The following is a 25,744-nucleotide window of genomic DNA, read 5'->3' on the forward strand; positions in this document are numbered from 1 at the left end:
GTGGTGCGGTGGTTTAATATAGAGTATTATCCACTTACCTCTGACATTTGGGTTCGAATCTTGCTCTGACTGAGGCGATAGATATGCTGTCTTCTGATGCTCCTGTCCTCCACTCCTTGGTTGATTTATGGCACTTATCCTCGGTGAAAGTCAATCTTACTTGCAATTAATCCTGATCCACGATTTGAACCCACAACCTTCAAACATGATTTTGAGCAGAGCGTGTAAGAGCGCTTACCCCACTGACTGACACACTACACACGTTGTTGGGCTTGAGGCATTCCGCGACCGGTGGGCGCCACGGGGACTGGAGTGCGTTATCAACCCGGATAATCAAATTTTAATTTAATTTGTTAAGTATTATTTAAAGTTTTATTAATTTACAGTCAATTTACAGGGCTGTCATCCTACTGAACTCCACAAATAAACTCTAAAGCCTGCACATCTGCCAATGCACTTTACTATGTTTATGTTAATGTATTACAAGCCAAATGAATGTTGAATGTTTAAATGTCTTAACCTAAACAGCTGTAGCTACTATGACCGGAAAGCTCTGCAGCGGGTAGTCAAAACTGCCCAACGCATTACCGGCACCCGGCTACCGACCATAGAGCACATATACCAGAAACGCTGTTTACGGAGGTCACGGTCCATCATCAAAGACCCTACCCACCCCAGCCACAGTCTGTTCGCCCTCCTGCCATCTGGGAGACGCTACAGATGCATTCGCACCCGTGCGACCAGATTTAGGAACAGCTTCTTTCCCAGGGCTGTCATCCTACTGAACTCCACAAATAAACTCTGAAGCCTGCACATCTGCCAATGCACTTTATTATGGTTATGTTTATGTTAATGTATTACAAGCCAAATGTATGTTGAATGTTTAAATGTCTTAATCTAAATGTACACTCTCGGGAGCCGCAAGCCTACATTTCGTTGTACTGCACTTGTGCACTAACAATGACAATAAAAGTTGATTTGATTTTAAATGTACACTCTCGGGAGCCGCAAGCCTACATTTCGTTGTACTGCACTTGTGCACTAACAATGACAATAAAGTTGATTATTATTTTATTATTAAAAGAGTACACAAGTTGTGGCTGTTGAGGCTGAGGCTGGGCTTCCTGGAGCAACGCTGGAATGTGGCATCCCATTGGCTCGCCGGTCGCCCAGCGACGGAGAAATTGACACACGGAATGGAACGTTACCCGGAAATGCGGCGTGCGCGAGCCTGTGGCTGTATCTGTTCCGCTGGGGTAGCTGCAGCTCTTTGTTCGTCTTTTATTTATTATTTGCACTGGTAAATGTTATTTTGATTCTTCTTCCGCGTTTAACACTTGAAAACACATTCTTTGCATGCGCTTGTGTCTTTAATCTCATTTCTCTTGCACACCATGAACAGGACGCCGCTGAAACGATCGAACATCCTCAAAATGGCCTTGTTCAACCTGGAGCTGGGCAAGGCGGAATCCTTCGTAGCCAAGGCGGCGAAGATCGCCTGCGTGGTGGTCCTGTACTGGTTCGTCTCCATCACCATGGTCTTCTTGAACAAGTACCTGTTGGACAGCCCGGACTTGCGGCTGGACGCGCCGCTCTTTGTCACTTTCTTCCAGTGTGCGGTGACGGTGTTGCTGTGCTGGCTCCTGAAGCTGCTGGCCGTCTTCTGCCCCAGCCTGGTGGATTTCCCGTCCATTGGCTGCGACCCCAAGATTTCCAGGGGGGTCCTGCCTCTGTCCCTGGTCTTCATCGGGATGATAACCTTTAACAATTTGTGCCTCAAGTACGTGGGGGTGGCCTTCTACAACATTGGGCGTTCCCTGACCACTGTCTTCAACGTCCTGCTCTCCTATGTGATACTGAAGCAGACCACCTCCTTCAATGCCATATTGTGCTGCGGTATCATCATAGGTAATGGACGTTTTTGCTGCCAGCTTTATGGTATTTCACAGTGCATGTAGTGATTGCCCATTTTCCACAGGAGTGCTGGCTGCAGAGGATAACTAAGGCATGCACACTGTTTATAAATATTGCTTGCAACATTTATGCATGTGGGGTAAACAAACAGCAACAACTTGCATTTATTTAGCGCCTTGAACTTAGTAAAGAGTCCCGAGGCGCTTCACAGCAACGTTATCAGACAAAAAGTGACACGAGTCAAAGAAGAAGGATATACTTGCCTTGGAGGCGGTGCAACGAAGGTTCACTAGATTGATTCCTGGGATGAGAGGGTTGTCCTATGAGGAGAGATTGAGTAGATTGGGCCGATACTCTCTGGGGTTTAATAGATGGATCTCATTGAAACGTATAAAATTCTTAGAGGGCTTGGACACGGTAAATGCTGAGAGGCTGTTTCCCCCGACTGGAGAGTACAGAACTAGGGGTCAAAATCTCAGTATAAGAGGTCGGCCTTTTAAGACTGAGCTGAGAAATATCTTCACTCCGATGGTTGTGGTTCTTTGGAACTCTCTACCCCAGAGGGCTGTGGAGGCTCAGTCGTTGAGTATATTCAAGACAGAGATCGATAGATTTTTGGACTCAAGGGATATGGAGATCAGGCGGGAAACTGGCGTTGAGGTCGAAGATCAGCCATAATCTTATTGAATGGCGGAGCAGGCTCGAGGGGCCGAATGGCCTACTCCTGCTCCTATTTCTTATGTTCTTAAGACATTAGGACAAGTGACCAAAAGCTTGGTCAAAAAGGTAGCAGAGTCTTAAAGGAATTGGAGAGGTGGCAGAGAGGTTTAGGGAGGGAAGCTTAGGGCTTAGGATCTAGACAGCTGAAAGCAAGGCAAAGGATGTGGGGGATGTACAAGAGGCCAGAGTTGGAAGAACGCAGAGTTCTTGGAAGGCTGGAGAAGGATGGATAGGGAGGGGAGGGGGCATGAAGGGACTACGAGGATGAGAATTTTAAAGTCAAGGCGTTGGTGGACCAGGAGCCAATATAGGTCAGTGAGCAAAGGGGTGATGGGTGAATGGGACTTGGTGCGAGTTAGAACACGGACAGCAGAGTTTTGGATGAGCTCACGTTTATGGAGGGTGTAAGATGGGAGGTTGGCCAGGAGAGCGTTTGAATAGCGGATTTACCAAAAGCATGAATTAAAATTTCAGAAGCAGATGGGTCATGGCAGGGGCGGAGCCAGGCGAGGTTACGGAGGTGGAAGTAGGCGGTCTTGGTGATGCTGAGGATATAGGGTCAGCTCAGGATTAAATAGGACGCCAAGGCTGCGAACAATCTGGTTCATCCTCAAGACAGTGATCAGGGCGAGGGGTGGAGTCGGTAGCTACGGAACAGAGTTCGTGGCGGGGACCGAAGACAATGACTTGGGTCCTCCCAATGTTCAATTGGAGGAAATTTTGGCTCATCCAACAAGCAGTATGACAACACGGAGACCGTGGAGGGGTCAAGAGAAGCCTGTGTCCAGTGGTGTACCGCAGGGATCGGTGCTGGGTCCCTTGCTGTTTGTAGTGTACATTAATGATTTAGATATGAATGTAGGAGGTATGATCAGTAAGTTTGCAGATGACACGAAAATTGGTGGGGTGGTAAATAACGAGGAGGGAAGCCTCAGGCTACAGGACAATATAGACTGATTGGTCAGGTGGGCAGAACAGTGGCAAATGGGATTTAACCCTGAAAAGTGTGAGGTGATGCATTTTAGGAGGACTAACAAGGCAAGGGAATACACAATGAATGGTAGGACCCTAGGAAGGACAGAGGATCAGAGGGACCTTGGTGTGCGTGTACATAGATCCCTGAAGGCAGCAGGACAGGTAGATAAGGTGGTTAAAAAGGCATATGGGATACTTGCCTTCATTAGCCGAGGCATAGAATATAAGAGCTGGGGGGTTATGATGGAGCTGTACAAAACGCTAGTTAGGCCACAGCTGGAATACTGTGTGCAGTTCTGGTCGCCACACTATAGGAAGGATGTGATTGCATTGGAGAGGGTGCAGAGGAGATTCACCAGGATGTTACCTGGGCTGGAGCGTTTCAGCTATGAAGAGAGACTGGACAGGCTGGGGTTGTTTTCCTTAGAGCAGAGAAGGCTGAGGGGAGACCTGATTGAGGTGTACAAAATTATGAGGGGCATAGATAGGGTAGATAGAAAGGAACTTTTCCCCTTAGTAGAGGGGTCAATAACCAGGGGGCATAGTTTCAAGGTAAGGGGCAGGAGGTTTAGAGAGGATTTGAGGAAAAACTTTTTCACCCAGAGGGTGGTTGGAATCTGGAACTCACTGCCTGAAAGGGTGGTAGAGGCAGGAACCCTCATAACATTCAAGAAGCATTTAGATGAGCACTTGAAACGCCATAGCATACAAGGCTACGGACCAAGTGCTGGAAAATGGGAATAGAATAGGCAGGGCTTGATGGCCGGTGCGGACACGATGGGCCGAAGGGCCTCTTTCTGTGCTGTATAACTCTATGACTATGAGGTCAGTGGCCATTGAATCAGCTGATGAGTTGACAGCTTCAAATGTCAAGTCAAAGCTCCCAGCTAATTGGGAAATGTTTCCTTAGCCACTAGCTTCTCCAAACTGCATTTCCAATACAGATTCAGAATGCTGCAAATCTTTACACAAGTCTCCATCCAGTCTGACCTCATTGCCTCTCCCACCATTGACAGATCACTTTTGTCATCTCTACTTCACCTGCCATCTATTCCATCAGCATGGGTGCCCTTTATACTCTCTCACCTTGGTCCTCAGAATCCCACCACGATCAGCCCCAACACCAGGCACACCAGCAGCACCAACAACAACACCAACCTTCTCCGCAATCAACTAATGCTGCACAGGACACAGGGCATCAGCACCCAACCACATTGCTGCCCGGGAGGCCAGGGATGACCGCACCATGGCCAGATTTACTTCACTTGGTGCTGTACACCCTGGCTGCCACATGATGCGTCAGGTTGGCACCACCCCACATCAGCACCATAAAGCATCCCTACAATGCCCAAGCCATTCCTTTCACACTCATCAGCATTGCGGGGACTTCCGTTATGTCTCACCATTCAACGCAACTCACTAAGCCACTTCCAAAATGTGCACACAAATCTGTCCAAGAATGCAAAGTGTTGAAAATAAAGGTTTCAATGTCTGACACCGCATTAACAGAAACTTTACATGAACATTGCATAAAACACACCGGTACCTACCCTTGTGTGTTGTTAGTTGGTATGATTGCACTAGGATGAGGGTGAGTGTGAGGGGTGGCTAGTGAGATGGGGAAGTGACAATATAGATAGAGAGGGATGGGTGGAGGTGCAAGGTAAGTTGGTATGAGTAAGGATGTGCAGGAGTAGGGTAGGGAAGGCAGAGTGATGGGGATGTGATGAGTGGCACAGCAGGATGAGGTTGAGTGTGGCTTCGTACTAACATTTTGTGATCTACTGAGATCGTTGAAACGTTTACGGCACTGCGCCCAGGTCCTCCTGACCACATCCCTGCTTGTGCCCTCCTCTGCAATGTGCAACCAGGCTGTGTTGATCTCCTGGGGAGGTCTCCTCCATCATGGGAAGGGAAGAGAACCTCCCTGTGTGCTGTGACTCCCTCCATAAGCATATGGAGGGAGTAATGGGAGAGCCAGGGTGCAACCCTGCACCTTTCATTGTCAGTGTTTGCAGCACCTCCATGCTGTAGAATAGTGACAGCAATGTCAAATGAAATTTGGACATGGTCCCTTTAAGGAAACCGGCTGATGACACGCCTTCAAATGATGTCACCAGACCCGCTTCCTCTAATTGGCCGGGAAACGCGCTGGGCGGGCTTAACGAGCCCAATCTCGGGGAAATTCATTCTACACAGCGGGCTGGAGCCAGCAGCGGGGCCGGGACCCGCCACCAACATCACCCGCCACGGACTCGCCGAGGTTCGTAAAATCCAGCCCTATGGCCCCTAGTTCTAGACTCCCCAGCCAGGGGAAACAGCCTCTCGGCATCTACCCTGTCAAGCCCTCTAAGGATGTTATATGTTTCAATGAGATCACCTCTCATTCTTCTAAACTCCAGAGAGTATAGGCCCAATCTACTCAATGTTGAACAAGCAGCGGTCTTAACCTCTGAATCATCAGGCCAAAACAGTTATAGAACAATTTATGAGCTAAATAACAATGGGTGTTTTATAATTATCTTTTGCAAACAACAGAACTTAAAGTAAATCGGATGTGATTTAATGCACTCCTCCTTCAAAAATGTTTTTGAATGTAATGTAAACATTGATCAAATTATCAGCTTTGCTCAGTGGTTGGAGTCTCATCTCTGAGTCAGAAAGATGAGGGTTTACTCCAGGACCTGGACGCACAAGCTGCAATAACTCACGAGCGTGACAGAGGTGCAGGGCTGCAACCAGGCTCTCGCATGAATCCCTCGATATGCTTATGGAGGGAGTCGCAGCACGCAGGGAGGTTCTCTTCCCTTCCCATGGGCGGAAGAGACCTCCCCAGGAGACCAATGCAGTCTGGTTGCACATTGCACAGGAGGGCACAAGCAGGGATGTTGTCAGGAGGACCAGGCTGCAGTGGCACAAACCTTTCAATGATCTCAGTAGCTCACGAAACGTTACTGCAAAGCTACACTCAACCTCATCCTGCTGTGCCACTCATCACATCCCCATCACGCTGCCTTCCCTACCCTACTCCTGCACATCCTTACTCACACCAACTTACCTTGCACCACCACCCATCCCTCTCTATCTACATTATCACATCCCCATCTCACTAGCCACCCATCACACTCACCCTTATCCTAGTCCAATCATACCAACTAACTGCACAACAACACTTGGGTGTTTTATCCAATGTTCGTGTAAAGTTTCTGTTAATGTAGTGTCAAACATTGAAATCTTTATTTTCAACATTTTGCTTTCTTGGCCAGATCTGTGTGCACATTTGGAAGTGGCTTAGTGAGTTGCAGTGAATGGTGAGACATAACGGTCCCCCCCCCCTCCCAAATAATGATGAGTGTGAAAGGAATGGCTTGGGCATTGTAGGGATGCTTTATGTTGTTGGTGTGGGGTAGTGCCAACCTGGCACATCATGTGGCAGCCAGGGTGTGCAGCATCAAGTGAAGTAAATCTGGCCATGGTGAGGCCGTCCCTGGCGTCCCAAGCAGCAATGTGGTCGGGTGCTGATGCCCCCTGTCCTGTGCAGCATCAGGTGATTGTGGAGAAGGTTGTCGGGGCTGCTGGTGTTGGGGCTGATCGTGGTCAGATTCTGAGGACCAAGGTGAGCGAGTATAAAGTACACCCATGCTGATGGAATAGATGGCAGGTGAAGTAGAGATGAAAGAAGCGGTCTGTCATGGTTGGAGAGGTAATGAGGCCAGACTGCATGGAGACTTGTGTAAAGACTTGCAGCATCCCAAATCTGTAGTGGAAATGCAGTTTAGAGATGCTAGTGTTTAACGGAATATATCTCAATCAGCTGGGATCTTCGAGTTGACATTTGAAGCTGTCAACTCATCAGCTGATTCAATGGCCACTGACCTCCCGCCTCAGCTTCACAGATGAGGTCTAGGCACAGCGGGAAACTGGTGGGAGACCTGTGAAAGTTCAAAAGCTGGGAAAAAAGCATTGTTAAGTGGCTGGAAACAAGCCACTAATGATTTGAATTGGGTCCCCCGCCACTGCCTGTTTGGTCTGCTCAGCGCTGGCAGACCTGACACCGGGAAATGCAGGGGTGTGCGTTTTTACAGTGGGTTCCCGACCTGCTGTCGATCATTTTAAATTTCACAGCTGACCCACCACCAATGAGCGCTGGGAAAATTGCAGCCTAAATATCTATTTCTGTCTCTTTCTCCAACACCCCCCGTCCCGCCCCCCCCCCAACCCAACACACTTTTGCCAGTCTTTTTATAAAAAAAAAAAAAAAAACATTTTTAAATCAGAATTGAACATTATTTTAGGAAGGAGTCGAGTCCTCCTATTGTTAGGTGGCGAAAAACTATTTCCTCCGGTGGGGGAGTCCAGAACAAGGGGGCATAACCTTAAAATTAGAGCCAGGCTCTTCAGAGGTGATGTCAGGAAGCACTTCTTCACACAAAGGCTAGTAGAAATCTGAAAAACTCTTTCCCCCCCCAAAAAGCTGTTGCGACTAGGGGGGTCCATTGAAAATTTCAAGGGTATTAAGGGTTACAGAACCAAGGCGGGTAGATGGAGTTAAGATACAGATCAGCCGCGATCTAATTGAATGGTGGAGCAGGCTGGAGGGGCTGAATGGCCTATTCCTGTCCCTATGTTCCAAACTCTCGTGCAGCAGACATTCAGTTTGTTACACGCTGCACTGCTGCAAGCAGTCTGGGCGCTCCTACTGTGGTCTTTTACCTCTAAACTTGGTCATTTATTTTTTTTATTCATGCTCGCTAAAGGACAGATTTAATTTGACGATTTAGTGGACGTGTGAGCCACAACGCAGGGAGTTTAAAAACCCCCATCTTACAATTGAAGAAAAAATATTCTACTCAGACTTTAGAAATGAAATCGGAAATGAGGAGGAATTTCTTCTCATAGAGTTATACAGCACAGAAAGAGGCCCTTCGGCCCATCGTGTCTGCACCGTCCATCAATCCCTGTCCAGTCTAATCCCATTTTCCAGCATTTGGTCCATAGCCTTGTATGCAATGGCATTTCAAGTGCTCATCCAAATGCTTCTTGAATGTTGTGAGGGCTCCTGCCTCTACCACCCTTTCAGGCAGTGAGTTCCAGATTCCAACCACCCTCTGGGTGAAAAAGTTCCTCCTCAAATCCCCTCTAAACCTCCTGCCCCTTACCTTGAATCTATGCCCCCTTGTTATTGACCCCCCTACTAAGGGGAAAAGTTCCTCTTTGTCTACCCTATCTATGCCCCTCATCATTTTGTACACCTCAATCAGGTCCCCCCTCAGCCTTCTTTGCTCCAAGGAAAACAACCCCAGCCTGTTTAGTCTTTCTTCATAGCTGAGTCGCTCCATCCCAGGTAACATCCTGGTGAATCTTCTCGGCACCCTCTCTAAAGCAATCACATCCTTCCTATAGTGAGGCGACCAGAACTGCACACAGTACTCCAGCTGTGGCCTCACCAGCGTTTTGTACAGCTCCATCATAACCTCCCTGCTCTTATATTCTATGCCTCGGCTAATGAAGGCAAGTATCCCATATGCCTTTTTAACCACCTTGTCTACCTGTTCCGCTGCTTTCAGGGATCTATGTACATGTACACCAAGGTCCCTCTGACCCTCTGTACTTCCTAGGGTCCTACCACTCATTGTGTATTCCCTTGCCTTATTTGTCCGTCCAAAATGCATCACCTCGCACTTTTCAGGGTTAAATTCCATTTGCCACTTTTCCGCCCATCTGACCAACCCGTTTATATCGTCCTGTAGCCTGAGGCTTTCCTCCTCGCAATTTACCACCCCACCAATTTTCGTGTCATCTGCGAACTTACTGATCATACCTTTTACATTCTCATCCAAATCATTTATGTAGATCACAAACAGCAAGGGACCCAGCACCGATCCCTGAGGTACCCCACTGGACACAGGCTTCCAGTCACAAAAGCAACCTTCGACCATCACCCTCTGCCTCCTGCCACTCAGCCAGTTTAGGATCCAACGCGCCAAGGCACCCTGGATCCCATGGGCTCTTACCTTCTTGACCAGTCTCCTATGCGGGACTTTGTCAAAAGCTTTACTGAAATCCATGTAAACCACATCCACAGCATTTCCCTCATCCACACACCTAGTCACCCCCTCGAAAAATTCAATCAGATTGGTCAGACATGATTTACCCTTGACAAAGCCATGCTGATTATCCCCGATTAATTCTTGCCTCTCCAAGTGGAGACTAATTTTGTCCCTCAGAATTTTTTCCAATAATTTCCCTACCACAGATGTTAGGCTCACTGGCCTGTAATTCCCTGGTTTATCCCTGCTACCCTTCTTGAATAATGGTACTACGTTAGCTGCTCTCCAGTCCTCTGGTACATCCCCTGTGGCCAGAGAGGTTCTGAAAATTTGTGTCAGAGCCCCTGCAATCGCCTCCTTTGCCTCACACAACAGCCTGGGATACATCTCGTCCGGGCCTGGGGATTTATCCACTTTTTGGCCTGCTAAAACCGCTAGTACCTCCTCCCTCTCGATGCTAATATGTTCAAGTATGTCACAGTCCCTTTGCCCGATTTCTATGTCTACATCGTCTTTCTCCATAGTGAACACAGATGCAAAAAATTCATTCAAAACCCCGCCTACATCATCTGGCTCTACACACAGATTGCCACTTTGGTCCCTAATGGGCCCTACCCTTTCCCTGGTTATCCTCTTGCCCTTAATATACTTATAAAACATCTTAGGATTTTCCTTTATTTTGCTCGCCAGTGTTATTTCATGGCCCCTCCTCGCCCTCCTAATTTCTTTTTTAAGTATGCCCCTGCACTTTTTATACTCCTCTAGGGCTTCCTCCGTCTTTAGTCTTTTGTAACTGCCAAAAGCCCCCCTTTTTTTCCTAATGCATTTTTGTATATCCCTTGTCATCCAAGGTTCCCTTTGCTTGTTGGTCCCACCCTTGACCTTTACAGGAACATGTTGGCGTTGTACTCTCTCTATTTCCCTTCTGCAAGTCTCCCACTGCTTTGATGTGGATTTTCCTATAAATAGCTGCTCCCAGTCCACTTTGGCCAGATCCTGCCTTATCATATTAAAATCGGCCTTCCCCCAATTTAGAACCCTTATTTCCGGGCCGTCTTTGTCTTTTTCCATGACCACCTTAAATCTCACCGAATTATGGTCACTGTCTCCAAAATGCTCTCCTACTGACACTTCCACCACTTGCCCGGCTACATTCCCTAGAATTAGGTCCAGTACCGCCCCCTCTCTTGTAGGACTTTCTACATGTTGGCTCAAAAAGCTCTCCTGGATGCACTTTAAGAATTCTGCACCCTCTAAGCCTTTCACACTCTGACTATCCCAATTAATATTGGGGAAGTTGAAATCCCCCACTATTATTACCCTATTATTTTCGCACTTCTCTGCGATTTGCCTACATATCTGTTCCTCTATCTCCCCCTGACTGTTTGGGGGCCTATAGTACACTCCCAGCAAAGTGCTTGCCCCCTTTTTGTTTTTAAGTTCTACCCATATGGCCTCATTTGAGGAACCCGCTAATATATCATCCCTCCTTACAGCAGTAATTGATTCCTTAATTAATATTGCAACACCCCCTCCCCTTTTACACCCCCCTCTGTCTCGCCTGAAGATTCTATACCCCGGAATATTGAGCTGCCAGTTCTGACCCTCCCTCAGCCATGTCTCCGTGATAGCAACAATATCGTACTCCCATGTGTTCAACAACAACTTCAGTTCATCCACCTTATTTGCAAGACTCCTTGCATTAAAATAAATGCCTTCTAGCCTTGCCATATTCCCTTTTGCCTTCACATATTTGCTCTGCCTTCCCAGCTGACTTGTTTTTTCCTCCGTATTTGGCTGCAAATCACCCCCTACTATAGTTCCACTCTGTATCCCATCCCCCTGCCAAGTTAGTTTAAACCCCCCCCAGCAGTGCTAGCAAACCTCCCCGCAAGGATATTGGTCCCCCTCTGGTTCAGGTGTAAACCGTCCGACTTGTACAAGTCCCACCTTTCCCAGAAGCAGACCCAGTGATCCAGGAAACTAAAGCCCTCCCTCCTGCACCATCCCTTTAGCCACGCATTCATCTGTTCTATCTTCCTATTCCTATACTCACTAGCACGTGGCACCGGGAGTAATCCAGAGATTACAACCTTTGAGGTCCTGCTATTTAATCTTCCACCTAGCTCCCTAAATTCTTGCTGCAGGACCTCATCCCTCTTTTTACCTATGTCGTTGGTACCAATGTGGACCACGACCTCTGGCTGTTCACCCTCCCCCTCCAGAATGCCCTGCAGCCGCTCAGTGACATCCTTGACCCTGGCACCAGGGAGGCAACAAACCATCCTGGATTCACGTCTGCGGCCACAGAAACGCCTATCTGTTCCCCTTACTATAGAATCCCCTACCACTATTGCTCTCCCACTCTTTTTCCTCCCTTCCTGGGCAGCAGGAGCACCCCCAGTGCCAGGAAGTTGGCTGCTGCTGCCTTCCCCTGGTGAGTCATCCCCCTCAACAGTATCCAAATCGGTATACCTGTTTGAGAGGGGAATGGTCACAGGGGTCTCCTGCACTACCTGCCTGCTTCTATTTCTCCGCCTGGTGGTCACCCATTTCCTTTCTTCCTGTGCAGCCCTTCCCTGCGGTGTGACCAACTCACTAAACGTGCTATCCACGACCCTCTCCGCATCGTGAATGCTCAACAACCCATCCACCCGCAGCTCCAGCGCCTCAATGCGGTCTGCTAGTAGCTGCAGCTGGATGTATTTCCGGCACACGTCATCAGGGGCACCGGCAGTGTCCCTGAATTCCCACATAGAGCAAGAGGAGCATAACACGGGGCTGGGCTCTCCTGGCATGATTTACCCTTTAATTAATTTAAATTAATTCACTATCACCAATTAAAGATATCTCTAAGGTGGTTGTATAGTCTACCAACAGTCCCTGCTACACCAGAAAAGACCCTAGTAACTATAAACTACAGAGTTAAAGTTTAAAAAAGAGAAATACTCACCAACCAATCACTTACCTGCTCCCTGGTGACGTCACACTCTGATTACTTTTTACCTCTCTCCCTGCTGCTGAGTTGGTAAGCCTCACCTCTCTCCTGCTTTTGTACTGCCGCCTCGGTGCTCTCCTGGTCCGATCTGGTCGGGCCTCGGTCTTCGCACCGGTTTTTATCCCGGCCTCAGAGGGTCGTGAATCTTTGGAATTCTCCTCCCCAGAGAGCTGTGGAGGCTGGGTCATTGAATATATTTAAGGTGGAGATAGACAGATTTTTGAATGGTAAGGGAGTCAAGGGTTACGGGGAGCGGGCAGGGAAGTGGAGTTGAGGCCAAGATCAGATCAGCCATGATCTTATTGAATGGCGGAGCAGGCTCGAGGGGCCAAATGACCTACTCCTGCTCCTATGTCTTCATGTTCTTATGAAATTTAATGCAAAGATGTTTGTGAGATGACACATTCTTTGAGGCAGAATGAAGAGAGGAAAATATGTGCTAAAAAGTCAAACATTAAAAGGAGTAGAAGAGCGGAGGCATTTAGCGATTTCGGCCACACAAATCCTTCAATGTGGCAGGACAAGTTGATCAAACTGTTAAACTTAGAATCCCATTTTTTTTAAATAAATCATAGCGATGCAGCACAGAAGGAGGTCAATCGTGCCGCAGCACAGAAGGAGGTCAATCGTGCCGCAGCACAGAAGGAGGTCAATCGTGCCTGTGCCGGCTCTTTGAAGGAGCTCTCCGATTAGCCCCACTCGCCCCTGCTCTTTCCCCATAGCCCTACAAATCTTTCTTTTTCAAGTATTTATCCAATTCCCCTTTGAAAGTTGTTATTGAATCTGCTTCCACCACCCTTTCAGGCAGTGACGACTCGCCACGTAAATTTTTTTTCTTCATGTCGCCTCTGGTCCTTTTGCCAATGACTTTGAATCTGTGTCCTCTGGTTACTGGCCCTTCTGCCACTGGAAACAGTTTCTCCTTATTTATATCAAAATCCTTCATGATTTTGAATGCCTCTATTAAATCTCCCCTTAACCTTCTCTGCTCTAAGAACAACAGCCCCAGTTTCTCTAGTCTCTCCACATAATTGAAGTCTTTCGTCCCTGGTACCATTCTAGTAAATCTGCCCTGCACCCTCTCTAAGTCCATCACATCCTCCCTAAAGTGTGGTGCTCAGAATTGTACACAATACTCCAGCTGAGACCAAACCAGTGTTTTATAAAGCAGTTCCTTGCTTTTGTACTCTATGGGCTCGATCTTCCAAGCCCCGAGGAGACGGGTTTGGAGGCGGAATGGTGGGAAAATTACAGAATCGGGGGGGCAGGAACCCATCCCACCCCCAACCCGCCTCCGTGCCAATGTCCCAGGAGGTGGGGACCCGACCTGTGCTGGGAGCCGCCTCCCCGAGGCAGGAAGGGGATTAGTGCCAATTAACTGCCTGTTAACAGGTAGTTAACAGGCAGTTTTTTGCCTAATCCCTATTTTTAGCCCTGAAGTGTGGGCTTCCCGACGGCTCCGAACCACGCCAAGTTCGCGAGGCGGGCCGTCGATCTGCAGGGGTTGGAGGGGTCGAGATGTCCATTGTGCAGGTGAGTGATAGGTGCATGTGTGCAGAGGTAAATGTAAAGTGTTTTAATAAGTTTTACTTACCTTTACTTTCTCCGGCAGGCTTCCTTCCTTCAGTTCTCGGGAGTCCCTCAGCTCACCGGCACAGAAAGCAGAATGGCCGCTGAACTGTCAAAAGCTGCAGCCTCTGCTTTCTGGTCTGGAGATATTTATAAAGACAAGGATCCCATATGCCATTTTAACAGACTTCTGTCCTGACAACTTCAAAGATTTGTGTACATTCACCCCTGGGTCTCTCTGTTCCTGCACCCCTTTTAAAATTGTACCATATCATTTATATTACCTCACCTTATTCTTCCTACCAAACTGAATCACTTCACACTTCTCTGCGTTAAATTTCATCTGCCCATTTCACCAGTCTGCCTATGTCCTCCTGAAGTCTTGCGAGTAAGGCAGATGAACTGAAGGTGTTGATGAACACATGGGAGTATGATATTGTTGCTATCACAGAGACATGGTTGAGGGAGGGGCAGGACTGGCAGCTCAATATTCCGGGGTATAGAGTCTTCAGGCGAGACAGAGGGGGGGGGGGGTAAAAGAGGAGGGGGTGTCGCAATATTAATCAAGGAGTCAATTACTGCAGTAAGGAGGGATGATATCTTACCAGGTTCCTCTAATGAGGCCATATGGGTAGAACTTAAAAACAAAAAGGGGGCAAGCACTTTGCTGGGAGTGTACTATAGGCCCCCAAACATTCAGGAGGAGATAGAGGAACAGATATGTAGGCAAATCTCAGAAGTGTAGAAATAATAGGGTAATAATAGTATGGGATTTCAACTTCCCCAATATTAACTGGGATAGTCAGAGTGTGAAAGGCTTAGAGGGTGCGGAATTCTTAAAGTGCATCCAGGAGAGCTTTTTGAGCCAGCATGTAGAAAGTCCTGCAAGAGAGGGGGCAGTACTGGACCTAATTCTAGGGAATGTACCCGGGCAAGTGGTAGCAGTGTCAGTAGGAGAGCATTTTGGTGACCGTGACCATAATTCAGTGAGATTTATGGTAGTCATGGAAAATGACAAAGATGGTTCTAAATTGGGGGAAGGCTGATTTTAATATGATAAGGCAGGATCTGGCCAAAGTGGATTGGGATCAGCTACTTGTAGGAAAATCCACATCAGAGAAATGGGAGCCTTTCAGAAAGGAAATAGAGAGAGTACAGCATCAACATGTTCCCATAAAGGTCAAGGGTGGGACCAACAAGCCTAGGGAACCCTGGGTGTCAAGGGATATGGAAGAATGGATTAGGAAAAAAGGGAGGCATTTGGCAGATACAAAGGACTAAAAACAGTGGAAGCCCTAGAGGAGTATAGAAAGTGTAGGGGGGTACTTAAAAAAAGAAATTAGGAGATCGAAGAGGGGGCATGAAAAAACACTGGCGGGCAAAATAAAGGAAAATCCCATGGTGTTTTATAAGTATATTAAGGGCAAGAGGATAACCAGGGAAAGAGTAGGGCCCATTAGGGACCAAAGTGGCAATCTGTGTGTAGAGCCGGAAGATATAGGTGAGGTTTTAAATGAATATTTTGCATTTGTGTTCACTATGGAGAAGGACGATGTAGGCATAGAAATCAGGCAGGGGAATTGTGATATACTTGAACAAATTAGCATTGAGAGGGAGGAAGTACTAGCGGTTTTAGCAGGCTTAAAAGTGGATAAATCCCCAGGCCCAGATGAGATGTATCCCAGGCTGCTGTGTGAGGCATGAGAGGAGATTGCAGGGGCTCTGACACAAATTTTCAGAATCTCTCTGGCCACAGGGGAGGTGCCAGAGGACTGGAGGACAGCTAACATAGTACCATTATTCAAGAAGGGTAGTCGGAATAAACCAGGGAATTACAGGCCAGTGAGCCTAACATCAGTGGTAGGGAAATTATTGGAAAAATTTCTGAGGGACAGAATTAGTCACCACTTGCAGAGGCAAGATTAATCATGGATAGTCAGCATGGCTTTGTCAGGGGGAGATCATGTCTAACCAATTTCATTGAATTTTTTGAGGGGGTGAATAGGTGTGTGGATGAGGGTAGTACAGTTGATGTAGTCTACATGGACTTCAGTAAGGCTTTTGACAAAGTCCCGCATGGGAGACTAGTCAAGAAGGTAAGAGCCCGTGGGATCCAGGGCATTTGGCACGTTGGATCCAAAATTAGCTTAGTGGCAGGAGGCAGAGGGTGATGGTCGAAGGTTGTTTTTGTGACTGGAAGCCTGTGTCCAGTGGTGTACCGCAGGGATTGGTGCTGGGTCCCTTTCTGTTTGTAGTGTACATTAATGATTTAGATATAAATGTAGGAGGTATGATCAGTAAGTTCGCAGATGACACGAAAATTGGTGGAGTGGTAAATAGCGAGGAGGGAAGCCTCAGGCTGCAGGATGATATAGACTGGTTGGTCAGGTGGGCAGAACAGTGGCAAATGGAATTTAACCCTGAAAAGTGTGAGATGATACATTTTGGGAGGACTAACAAGGCAAGGGAATATACAATGAATGGTAGGACCCTAGGGAGGATCAGAGGGACCTTGGTGTGCATGTACATAGATCCCTGAAGGCAGCAGGACAGGTAGATAAGGTGGTTAAGAAGGCATATGGGATACTTGCCTTCATTAGTCGAGGCATAGAATATAAGAGAAGGGAGGTTATGATGGAGCTGTACAAAACGCTAGTTAGGCCACAGCTGGAATACTGTGTGCAGTTCTGGTCGCCACACTATAGGAAGGATGTGATTGCATTGGAGAGGGTACAGAGGAGATTCACCAGGATGTTACCTGGGCTGGAGCGTTTCAGCTATGAAGAGAGACTGGACAGGCTAAGGTTGTTTTCCTTAGAGCAGAGAAGGCTGAGGGGGGGACCTGATTGACGTGTACAAAATTATGAGGGGCATAGATAGGGTAGATAGAAAGGAACTTTTCCCCTTAGTAGAGGGGTCAATAACCAGGGGGCATAGTTTCAAGGTAAGGGGCAGGAGGTTTAGAGGGGATTTGAGGAAAAACTTTTTCACCCAGAAGGTGGTTGGAATCTGGAACTCGCTGCCTGAAAGGGTGGTAGAGGCAGGAACCCTCATAACATTCAAGAAGCATTTAGATGAGCACTTGAAATGCCATAGCATACAAGGCTACGGACCAAGTGCTGGAAAATGGAATTAGAATAGACAGGGCTTGATGGCCGGCGCAGACACGATGGGCCGAAGGGCCCCTTTCTGTGCTGTATAACTCTATTAATATATATCAACAAGAGCCGTGATCCTAACACTGACCCCTGGGGGACAGCACTGTACACTTCCCTCCAGTCTGAAAAACAGTCGTTCTCCACTTTCTGTCCCTTAGCCAATTTTGTATCCACACTGCCCCTTTAATCCCATGGGCTTCAATTTTGTTAACAAGCCTATTACGTGGTACTTTATCAAACTCCTTTTGAAAGTCCATACACACATCAACTGCACTACCCTCATCAACCCTCTCCGTCATGATTTGTCTTTAACAAATCCCTGCTGACTTTCATTTATTAACCCATATTTTTCTAAGTGCCAATGAATTTTGTCCTGGATTAATGTCTCTAAAAGTTCTCCCACCCCCGATGTTGGGCTGAGCGGCCTGTAGTTTATCCCTCTGCCCATTTTTGAACAGAGTTGTAACATTTGCAATCCTCCAGTCCTCTGGCACCACTCCCATATATCTACGGAGGATTGGAAGATTGTGGCCAGAGCCGCTGCAATTTCCACCCTTCCTTCCCTCAGCAACCTAGGATGCATCTCTTCCGGACCGGGTGACTTTTTTTAATTACCTCCTCTTGATCTATTTTTATCCTATCCAATTTTGCTACTACCTCTTCCTTTACTGTGACAGTGGCAGCATCCTCCTCTTTAATGAAGATAGACACAAAGTACTCATTTAGTACCTCGGCCACACCCTCCGCCTCCATAAGAAGATCTCCTTTTTGGTCCCTAATTGGCCCCCACCCTTCTTTTGACTACCTATATGTTAGCCGCTAATCTATTCACATGCACTCTCTTTACCCCTCTTATTTACTTTTTTAGTTCTCCTCTGTACTTTCTGTATTCAGCTTGGTTCTCTACTGAATGATGAACCCATCATTTATCATAAGCCTCCTTTTTTAATCTCTATGGGGGAAAAATTGGGTATTGCCCATTTCAGGGCGCTAATATTGGCCGGGCGCAAAGTTGAGAGCCCGGCGCTAATTATCGCCTCCGACTGCAAAATTCGCCTCTATCGCCCCTGGGGGTGATTTGAGCGTTAAATCAGGTGCTACATGATGCGCTATCAATTACTCATAAAAGACGGCGAGTTAGGAGAGTAACTAAAAGGCTTTTATTAACAAAGAAACAGAGCATGCCTCTCGTGGTTGACTGGTTTCCAAGAAGGCAGGGGGCTGCAGAGCAGTCACCTTTATACCTGGGCATGTGGGTGGAGCCAGGGGCGGAGTCAGCTGAGGCATGCATAGATACAACAGTGTGCAACAACAACAACAACGGTGAACAACAATAACAGTGGTTTACCGCACTACACACCTCTCTTAAGGTGCTAGCGTCGGGGAGCAAGGCGCTACCTCAGAACGCTACCGAAGCTCAGGCGATGCCAGTTACCATGGAAGCCAGACAGACTGGCGCTGTCCAGTTCTTAAAGGGGAAGGGCCATCTTGCTGGCCAGCCACTCCCTGCTCATTGTAGCCTTGAATCTCGGCCTGGAGAGACCTCTAAAGCAATTGTGTTGGAAGCACCAATGGATAGGTTCAGGAAAGAGCTCGGCGCTTAGGAACCTCAAAAGTGGTGCTGAAGACCAAAATCCTTAGGACAGCGTTAAATCGCTCCAGACGTGTCTCCCCCTCTCAACCTGCGTGTACCAAAGATTTTTGCCAATAAGAATAGGCAGGAAGCGCCCACCTTTAAATAGCGCACCCCCAGTCCCTTCCCGACTTGAAAACGTTCCCCTCTACCTGTCGTTCTTAGCGGCAGGCGCTAAGGCAGAGGGTGCGACTCAATTTCCGGTCCAGGGCGCTACCAGGGTGTTACACGCTTGCATGGTGTCATGATTTGTGGGCGCAAGTGATCGTGGCGGTAGTGTTTAGCGCCAGCGCTAAATGACAAATCACTTTCGCAAGCAGCGCTAAAATCGCCGCACTTGGGCGCTAAGTTGCTAGCGCCCCCCGGAGGTGCTAACGGGAGGCGCTAACCAACGGAATTTTTCCCCTATATCTTTATCATCCAGGGAGCTCTAGCTTTGGATGCTCTTCCTTTCCCCCTCGTGGAATGTGTCTAGTCTGTACCCGAACTATCTCCTCTTTGAAGGCCTCCCATTGCCCAGTTACTGTTTCACCTGCCAATCTTTGATTCCAATCCACCTGGGCCAGATCCCTTTTCAACTCACTGAAAGTAGACCTCTTCCAGGTGAGTATTTTCACATTTGATTTTTCCTCGTCCTTTTCCTATTGTGATCGCTGTTTCCCAGATTCTCTCCTGCTGAGACATACGCCACTTGCCCCACTTCATTCCCCAGAACTAGATCCAGCACTGCTTCCTTCCTCGTTGGTCTGGAAGTACACTGATCAAGAAAGTTCTCTTGTACACATTTCAGGAATTCCTCCCCCTCTCTGCCCTTTACGCTGTAACTATCCCAGTCTATATTAGGATAATTGAAGTCGCCCATTATCACTACTCTGAAGTTCTTGCATCTTCCTGCAATTTGCCTGCATATTTGCTCCTCTATCTCCTTCCCGCTATTTGGTGGCCTATAGCATACAGCCAGCGGCGTAATAGCTCCTCTATTGTTTACTAGCTGAAGTGCCCGGCGGTGCCGAGGGATTTTTGAGGGCATGTTGTTGTTGGAAGAGAGAGAAAGAGAGAGAGCGACTGGGGGTAAGAGAGAGAGCGACTGGGGGTAAGAGAGAGAGCGACTGGGGGTAAGAGAGAGAGCGACTGGGGGTAAGAGAGAGAGCGACTGGGGGTAAGAGAGAGAGCGACTGGGGGTAAGAGAGAGAGCGACTGGGGGTAAGAGAGAGAGCGACTGGGGGTAAGAGAGAGAGCGACTGGGGGTAAGAGAGAGAGCGACTGGGGGGAAGAGAGAGAGCGACTGGGGGGAAGAGAGAGAGCGACTGGGGGGAAGAGAGAGAGAGCGACTGGGGGGAAAAGAGAGAGCGCGACTGGGGGGGAAGAGAGAGCGCGACTGGGGGGAAGAGAGAGCGCGACTGGGGGGAAGAGAGAGCGCGACTGGGGGGAAGAGAGAGCGCGACTGGGGGGAAGAGAGAGCGCGACTGGGGGGAAGAGAGAGCGCGACTGGGGGGAAGAGAGCGCGCGACTGGGGGGGAAGAGAGAGCGCGACTGGGGGGAAGAGAGAGCGCGACTGGGGGGAAGAGAGAGCGCGACTGGGGGGAAGAGAGAGCGCGACTGGGGGGGAAGAGAGAGCGCGACTGGGGGGAAGAGAGAGCGCGACTGGGGGGAAGAGAGAGCGCGACTGGGGGGAAGAGAGCGCGACTGGGGGGAAGAGAGAGCGCGACTGGGGGGAAGAGAGAGAGCGCGACTGGGGGGAAGAGAGAGCGCGACTGGGGGGAAGAGAGAGCGCGACTGGGGGGAAGAGAGAGCGCGACTGGGGGGAAGAGAGAGCGCGACTGGGGGGAAGAGAGAGCGCGACTGGGGGGAAGAGAGAGCGCGACTGGGGGGGAAGAGAGAGCGCGACTGGGGGGAAGAGAGAGCGCGACTGGGGGAAGAGAGAGCGCGACTGGGTGAAGAGAGAGCGCGACTGGGGGAAGAGAGAGCGCGCGACTGGGGGGAAGAGAGAGAGCGACGGGGGAAGAGAGAGCGCGACTGGGGGGAAGGGGGGGAAGGGAAGAGGGGGGAGGGGGGAAGGGAGGAGGGGGGAAGGGAAGAGGGGGAAGGGAAGGGGGAAGGAAGGGGGAGGAGGGGGGGAGGGGGAAGGGGGAAGGAAGGGGGGGGGAGGGGGAAGGGGGAAGGAAGGGGGAGGAGGGGGAAGGGGGAAGGAAGGGGGGAAGGGGGAAGGAAGGGGAAGGGGGAAGGAAGGGGGGAAGGGGGAAGGAAGGGGAAGGGGGAAGGGAGGGGGAGGAGGAGGGGGGAGGAGGGGGAGGAGGAGGGGGGGAGGAGGGGGAGGAGGAGGGGGAGGAGGAGGGGTGAGGGGGGGGAGGAGGAGGGGTGAGGGGAGGGGGAGAGGGGAGGGGGGGGAGAAAGGGAGGGGGGAGCCAGCAGACCCTCTCCCCTCTGCCGGCGATTGGAGGGGGGGGGGGAGAGGGGGGAGGGGGGGGGGGAGTCCCCGAGCCCCACCCCCCGAGCTCCACCCTCTCCCCTCTGCCGGCGATTGGAGGGGGGGGGGGAGAGGGGGGAAGGAGGGGGAGGGGGGGAGTCCCCGAGCCCCACCCCCCGAGCTCCCGATGTCCCGCCCCCCCGATCTCCCACCCACTGATGTCCCGAGCCCCGCCCCCCGATGTCCCGAGCCCTGCCCCCCGATGTCCCGAGCCCTGTCCCCTGCCCTCCCGAGGCCCTATCTCACGAGCGCCGATCTCCCGATCTCTGATCTCCCGAGCCCCGCCCCCCCCATCTCCCGAGGCCCGATCTCACGAGCCCCGAGCCCTGAGCCCTGATCTGCCAAACCCCGCCCCCCACCCGAGCCGGCTTGAAGAGCAGAGCGAGAGAGACGCCGCCGCGCAACCTACCGCGTGAGGCCCGGCCGGACTCAAGTCGCGCGCGCTGACTCCTGCCCCACCCGCCTTTACTAAGATGGCGGCTGTGGCGACGCTCGGCTCAGGCCCGCCCCCTCCAGCCTTCACAAAGATGGCGGCAATCGCGAGCCGCTTGTTGAGCGCGACGGGTGGTGCCTAGCTCGGGCGTGGCTGGGCAACAGAGGCCCAGGCTTACAGGCCTGGAAAAACGGTGAAAGGTAGGAAAATTCTAGATGTTAGAGAAAAGATTTATAAATTAATTAACTTTTTTTTAAAACAATTTGTGTTTTAAAAGCAACTTTTTTTTTGCTGGAAATGTAGATTTGAAAAGAAACACGCAGAAAGTGGGAAAAAGAAATGAAAAGTTTGGAATCAAGATGGCGGCGACTCACCTCGGTTCAGAATAAGGCCCGCCCACACATGCACCGATTGGTCAACCGTCAGGTCACTGAACTGTAGGATTGGTCAATCATCACGTCACTCAACTGTAGGATGGCCCGTCCGCACACACAATGAACCCGCCCCCACTCGATGCAAATGAGCAGATAATGAGAGGAATTTTGAACGTTTTTTGGATACCGTCAGCACAATTTTTGTCCAAGCAAAAAGTAAATACGCCTACAAGAGTCCCCTAATGAGCTTTCTTTTGATATAACATATGTGTAGGTACGCTCTATAACTTTTGATTGTATAGCCGGCCAGAGAGAGAGACAGACAGACAGATAGACCTATCCTTTTATTTATATATATATATAGATTAATTCGAACCAAATAGATTCTGACTTTGAACCCTTAAGTGCATTGTCTCTTTCTAATGCTGTAACAGTATCTTTGATCAATACTGCCACCCACCCCTTCCTTTTATTGCTTCCCTATCTTTCCTGAACACATTGCAGCCAGGAATATTACGTTCCCATCCCTCCCCTTGTTTGAGCCAGGTCTCCGTTATTGCCATTATATCATAATCCCATGTGGCTACTTGTGCCTGCAGCTCGCCAACCTTATTTACCACGCTCCATGCATTTACGCACGTGCACGCCAAGCCCATCCTAGTCTGCACTGAACAAGCACATAAATACTCTCAGTACGAAATTGCCAGCCCTTTTCCTACCACTCTTCTGTGGCCAAAGGTAATACGGGTTGTGTCAGACCAGTTGCCAGCCATTATTTTTGTCAATATAAACTAACTGGCTGGAACCCGAGTCGAGCTTGAAGGACTGTAACTTGGTGTAGTTTCCAGTATTGTGTTAACCACGCCATAACCAAAAGGCCAATGCTTTAAGTGATAGAAGGACGCTAGCTGAACATTAAAAATATAGCTTTTCCTGCCTCTTGTTTATGATTTCTGTCATTTCTTTCCCACAGGTGGTTTTTGCCTGGGATTAAATCAAGAAGATGCGGCAGGCAGCCTGTCCTGGACTGGAGTGATGTTTGGTGTGATTGCCAGTTTATGTGTGTCCCTGAATGCCATATACACAAAGAAGGTTCTGCCGGCTGTCGATGGCAGCATTTGGAGACTAACCTACTACAACAATGTCAACGCTTGCATCCTCTTTATTCCATTAATTGCAATCACCGGGGAACTGAAAACACTCTATCACTTTGACAAGATGAGCAGCAGTACCTTTTGGGGCGTGATGACCTTGGGCGGTGTGTTTGGTTTTGCTATCGGGTACGTCACTGGGCTACAGATCAAATTCACCAGCCCCTTGACCCACAATGTCTCCGGCACTGCCAAAGCTTGTGCACAAACCATTCTGGCAGTGTCTTACTACGAAGAGGTCAAGACCTTTTTCTGGTGGACTAGCAACCTGATGGTCCTCTTCGGCTCCTTTGCATACACCTGGGTGAAGGGACTAGAGATGAAGAAAGTGCAAGACGAGACGCTAAACAAAAACCGTGAGAGGAATGAAGCCGGAGTCTAAGAGGGGGGAAAAAAAGGGCATTCGGTTAGACTTAATGTACAGTGGAAGCTTAATTGTCTGCCCTGATGGAGGGGAACCCAAATGGTTAGAGAATGGAAATTGGCAAACAATCAAGATTTCACAACAATGCTCCCCTTTTATAGCACTCCCCGCCCCGCCCCCCCCCCCCCTGCAGATAAGATGGACCGTCCGCTGGAATGGTTGACCTATATTTGCTGATCTGCCCGGCTCCAAGTTCTCCAGACCGCCCACCCACGATAATCAGCCATTCAACAAGCACCCACCTGCCACTCCTGTTATCCAAGTTCTCGATTATCTCTGGAAGTCCTTGCGGATAATTGAGATTGTACTGTACATTAAATAGAAAAACTCCAGGGGATACTTTTATTTCATACTTCACCTACTATAACTTGGGGATTGGTCTGGAGCACTTGTTTGTTAGCATTTTCTGAAATTGAGGGTCTTTCTTGCTATTACCACACTCCCAAAGAACCTCTTGTGAAAGCCCTGATTGCTTTTGCCCCATTCCTTGCTTCTGTACACCTACAATCCGTGTTTCATATCTTTGGAAGAGGTGCAGGATGATCAAAAAAGGAGATTCTTTTTTAATTCCTTGAGGTGTACTCATCGTTTTTTTTTTTAACACTCCCACTTAGCAAAGAGCATCTTAACTCCTTCGGGACCTTCAGACCTGAAAGGTTCTGTTGCGAGTTTAGCCTGAAGTAATTTGATTGTATAAATTATTTTTTTTTATATTTTCACTGAAAGGGAAAACACATTGTGGCTGGGTTGAAAAATACTGTTTCATTATTGGGGTTTTCTATATGTACCGTGCAACGGGGCTGAGCCTGTCAATTAAAGTCTGTCTCACACATCTTTGATACTTCGAGAATAAAATAACTCCTTTTACCACAAGTTTTCATACACTTTTGTTTTTTGGTTTAAAAGTTAATTTCAACAGTATAACAAAGAATGTGTTTGCAGTTAAGTTGAATATTAAAGAGTATATCATTTTACAGCGCTTAACGCCCTGATTTCAATTTCCCTCTGCAAACAACAGAGCTCTGCAGGTAAATGCTAGATTGCACCAAGAAGGCAAACTTGTTTGACCTTCCTTATAAGTGTGTTGTCACAAGAACAGGATCAAACAATAAACTGTACTGGACGTGAAAGGCAACGCCTTCGCTTTGTAAATCAGATTAAATGATTACGGTACAGCGCCCTCCTTTTATAGTGACTAGTTGTTTAACAGCGCTGTTGTGTTCAGTGTTTGCAGTGTGGGCAGTGGAGACTGAAGGCTGCATCTCAAGCTGGAGTTTGAACTCTCGTTCCTGCCATTGCACCACACGGGTTTTGACTTGGTGTGATAGTCAATGGAAATACATGTACTTCTTGCAATCTAGTATACTGTATTCGCTGCTCACGATGCGGTCTCCTCTACATTGGGGAGACCAAACGCAGATTGGGTGACCGCTTTGCGGAACACCTCCGTTCAGTCCGTAAGGGTGACCCCGAGCTTCCGGTCGCCTGTCATTTTAATTCGCCGCTCCATTCCCACTCAGACCTCACCATACTCGGGCTCTTGCATTGCTCCACGGAAGCTCAGTGTAAGCTCGAGGAACAGCACCTTCTCTTCCGATTAGGCACTTTACAGCCTTCCGGACTCGATATCAAGTTCAACTATTTCAGATCATAACCTCGGCCCCCATCATATTTTTATATATTTTTTATCCACACTTTTGGTTTGTGCCTTTTCCTTTTTTTCTCTCTCCCACATGGCAGCTGTCTCTCACTCTGCCAGCGCATTTCACACTTCATCTAGAGCCATCCTTTGTCTCTTTACCTGTCCTATTACCATCTCGTCTCGCCTTGAATATCTCTTAATGGCTCTTCACCTCACAGAACTTCCCTTTTGTTCTT

At 48.8% G+C, this 25,744-nt stretch overlaps 1 protein-coding gene across 1 annotated transcript; it reads left to right on the top strand.

Moving 5' to 3' along the window:
- Window positions 1-1,109: 1,109 nt before the first annotated feature.
- Window positions 1,110-24,739, top strand: slc35c1 (solute carrier family 35 member C1). The gene is made up of 3 exons (XM_086008235.1): window positions 1,110-1,300; window positions 1,403-1,908; window positions 23,265-24,739. Exons 1-3 carry the CDS (start codon window positions 1,197-1,199, stop codon window positions 23,822-23,824), a joined length of 1,170 nt encoding a protein of 389 aa, XP_085864361.1. The 5' UTR covers window positions 1,110-1,196; the 3' UTR covers window positions 23,825-24,739.
- Window positions 24,740-25,744: the final 1,005 nt, after the last annotated feature.

This window comes from Somniosus microcephalus, chromosome 15, assembly GCF_052327205.1.
Source record: "Somniosus microcephalus isolate GS21.2 chromosome 15, FLI_Smic_1.0, whole genome shotgun sequence".
NCBI lineage: Eukaryota > Metazoa > Chordata > Chondrichthyes > Squaliformes > Somniosidae > Somniosus > Somniosus microcephalus.

Coding starts and splice junctions, on each gene's coding strand:
- slc35c1 (XM_086008235.1), top strand. CDS start 1,197: ATGGAACGTTACCCGGAAATGCGGCGTGCGCGAGCCTGTGGCTGTATC. Junction 1,301..1,402: donor TTTATTTATTATTTGCACTG/GTAAATGTTATT, acceptor CACCATGAACAG/GACGCCGCTGAAACGATCGA. Junction 1,909..23,264: donor GTGCTGCGGTATCATCATAG/GTAATGGACGTT, acceptor TCTTTCCCACAG/GTGGTTTTTGCCTGGGATTA.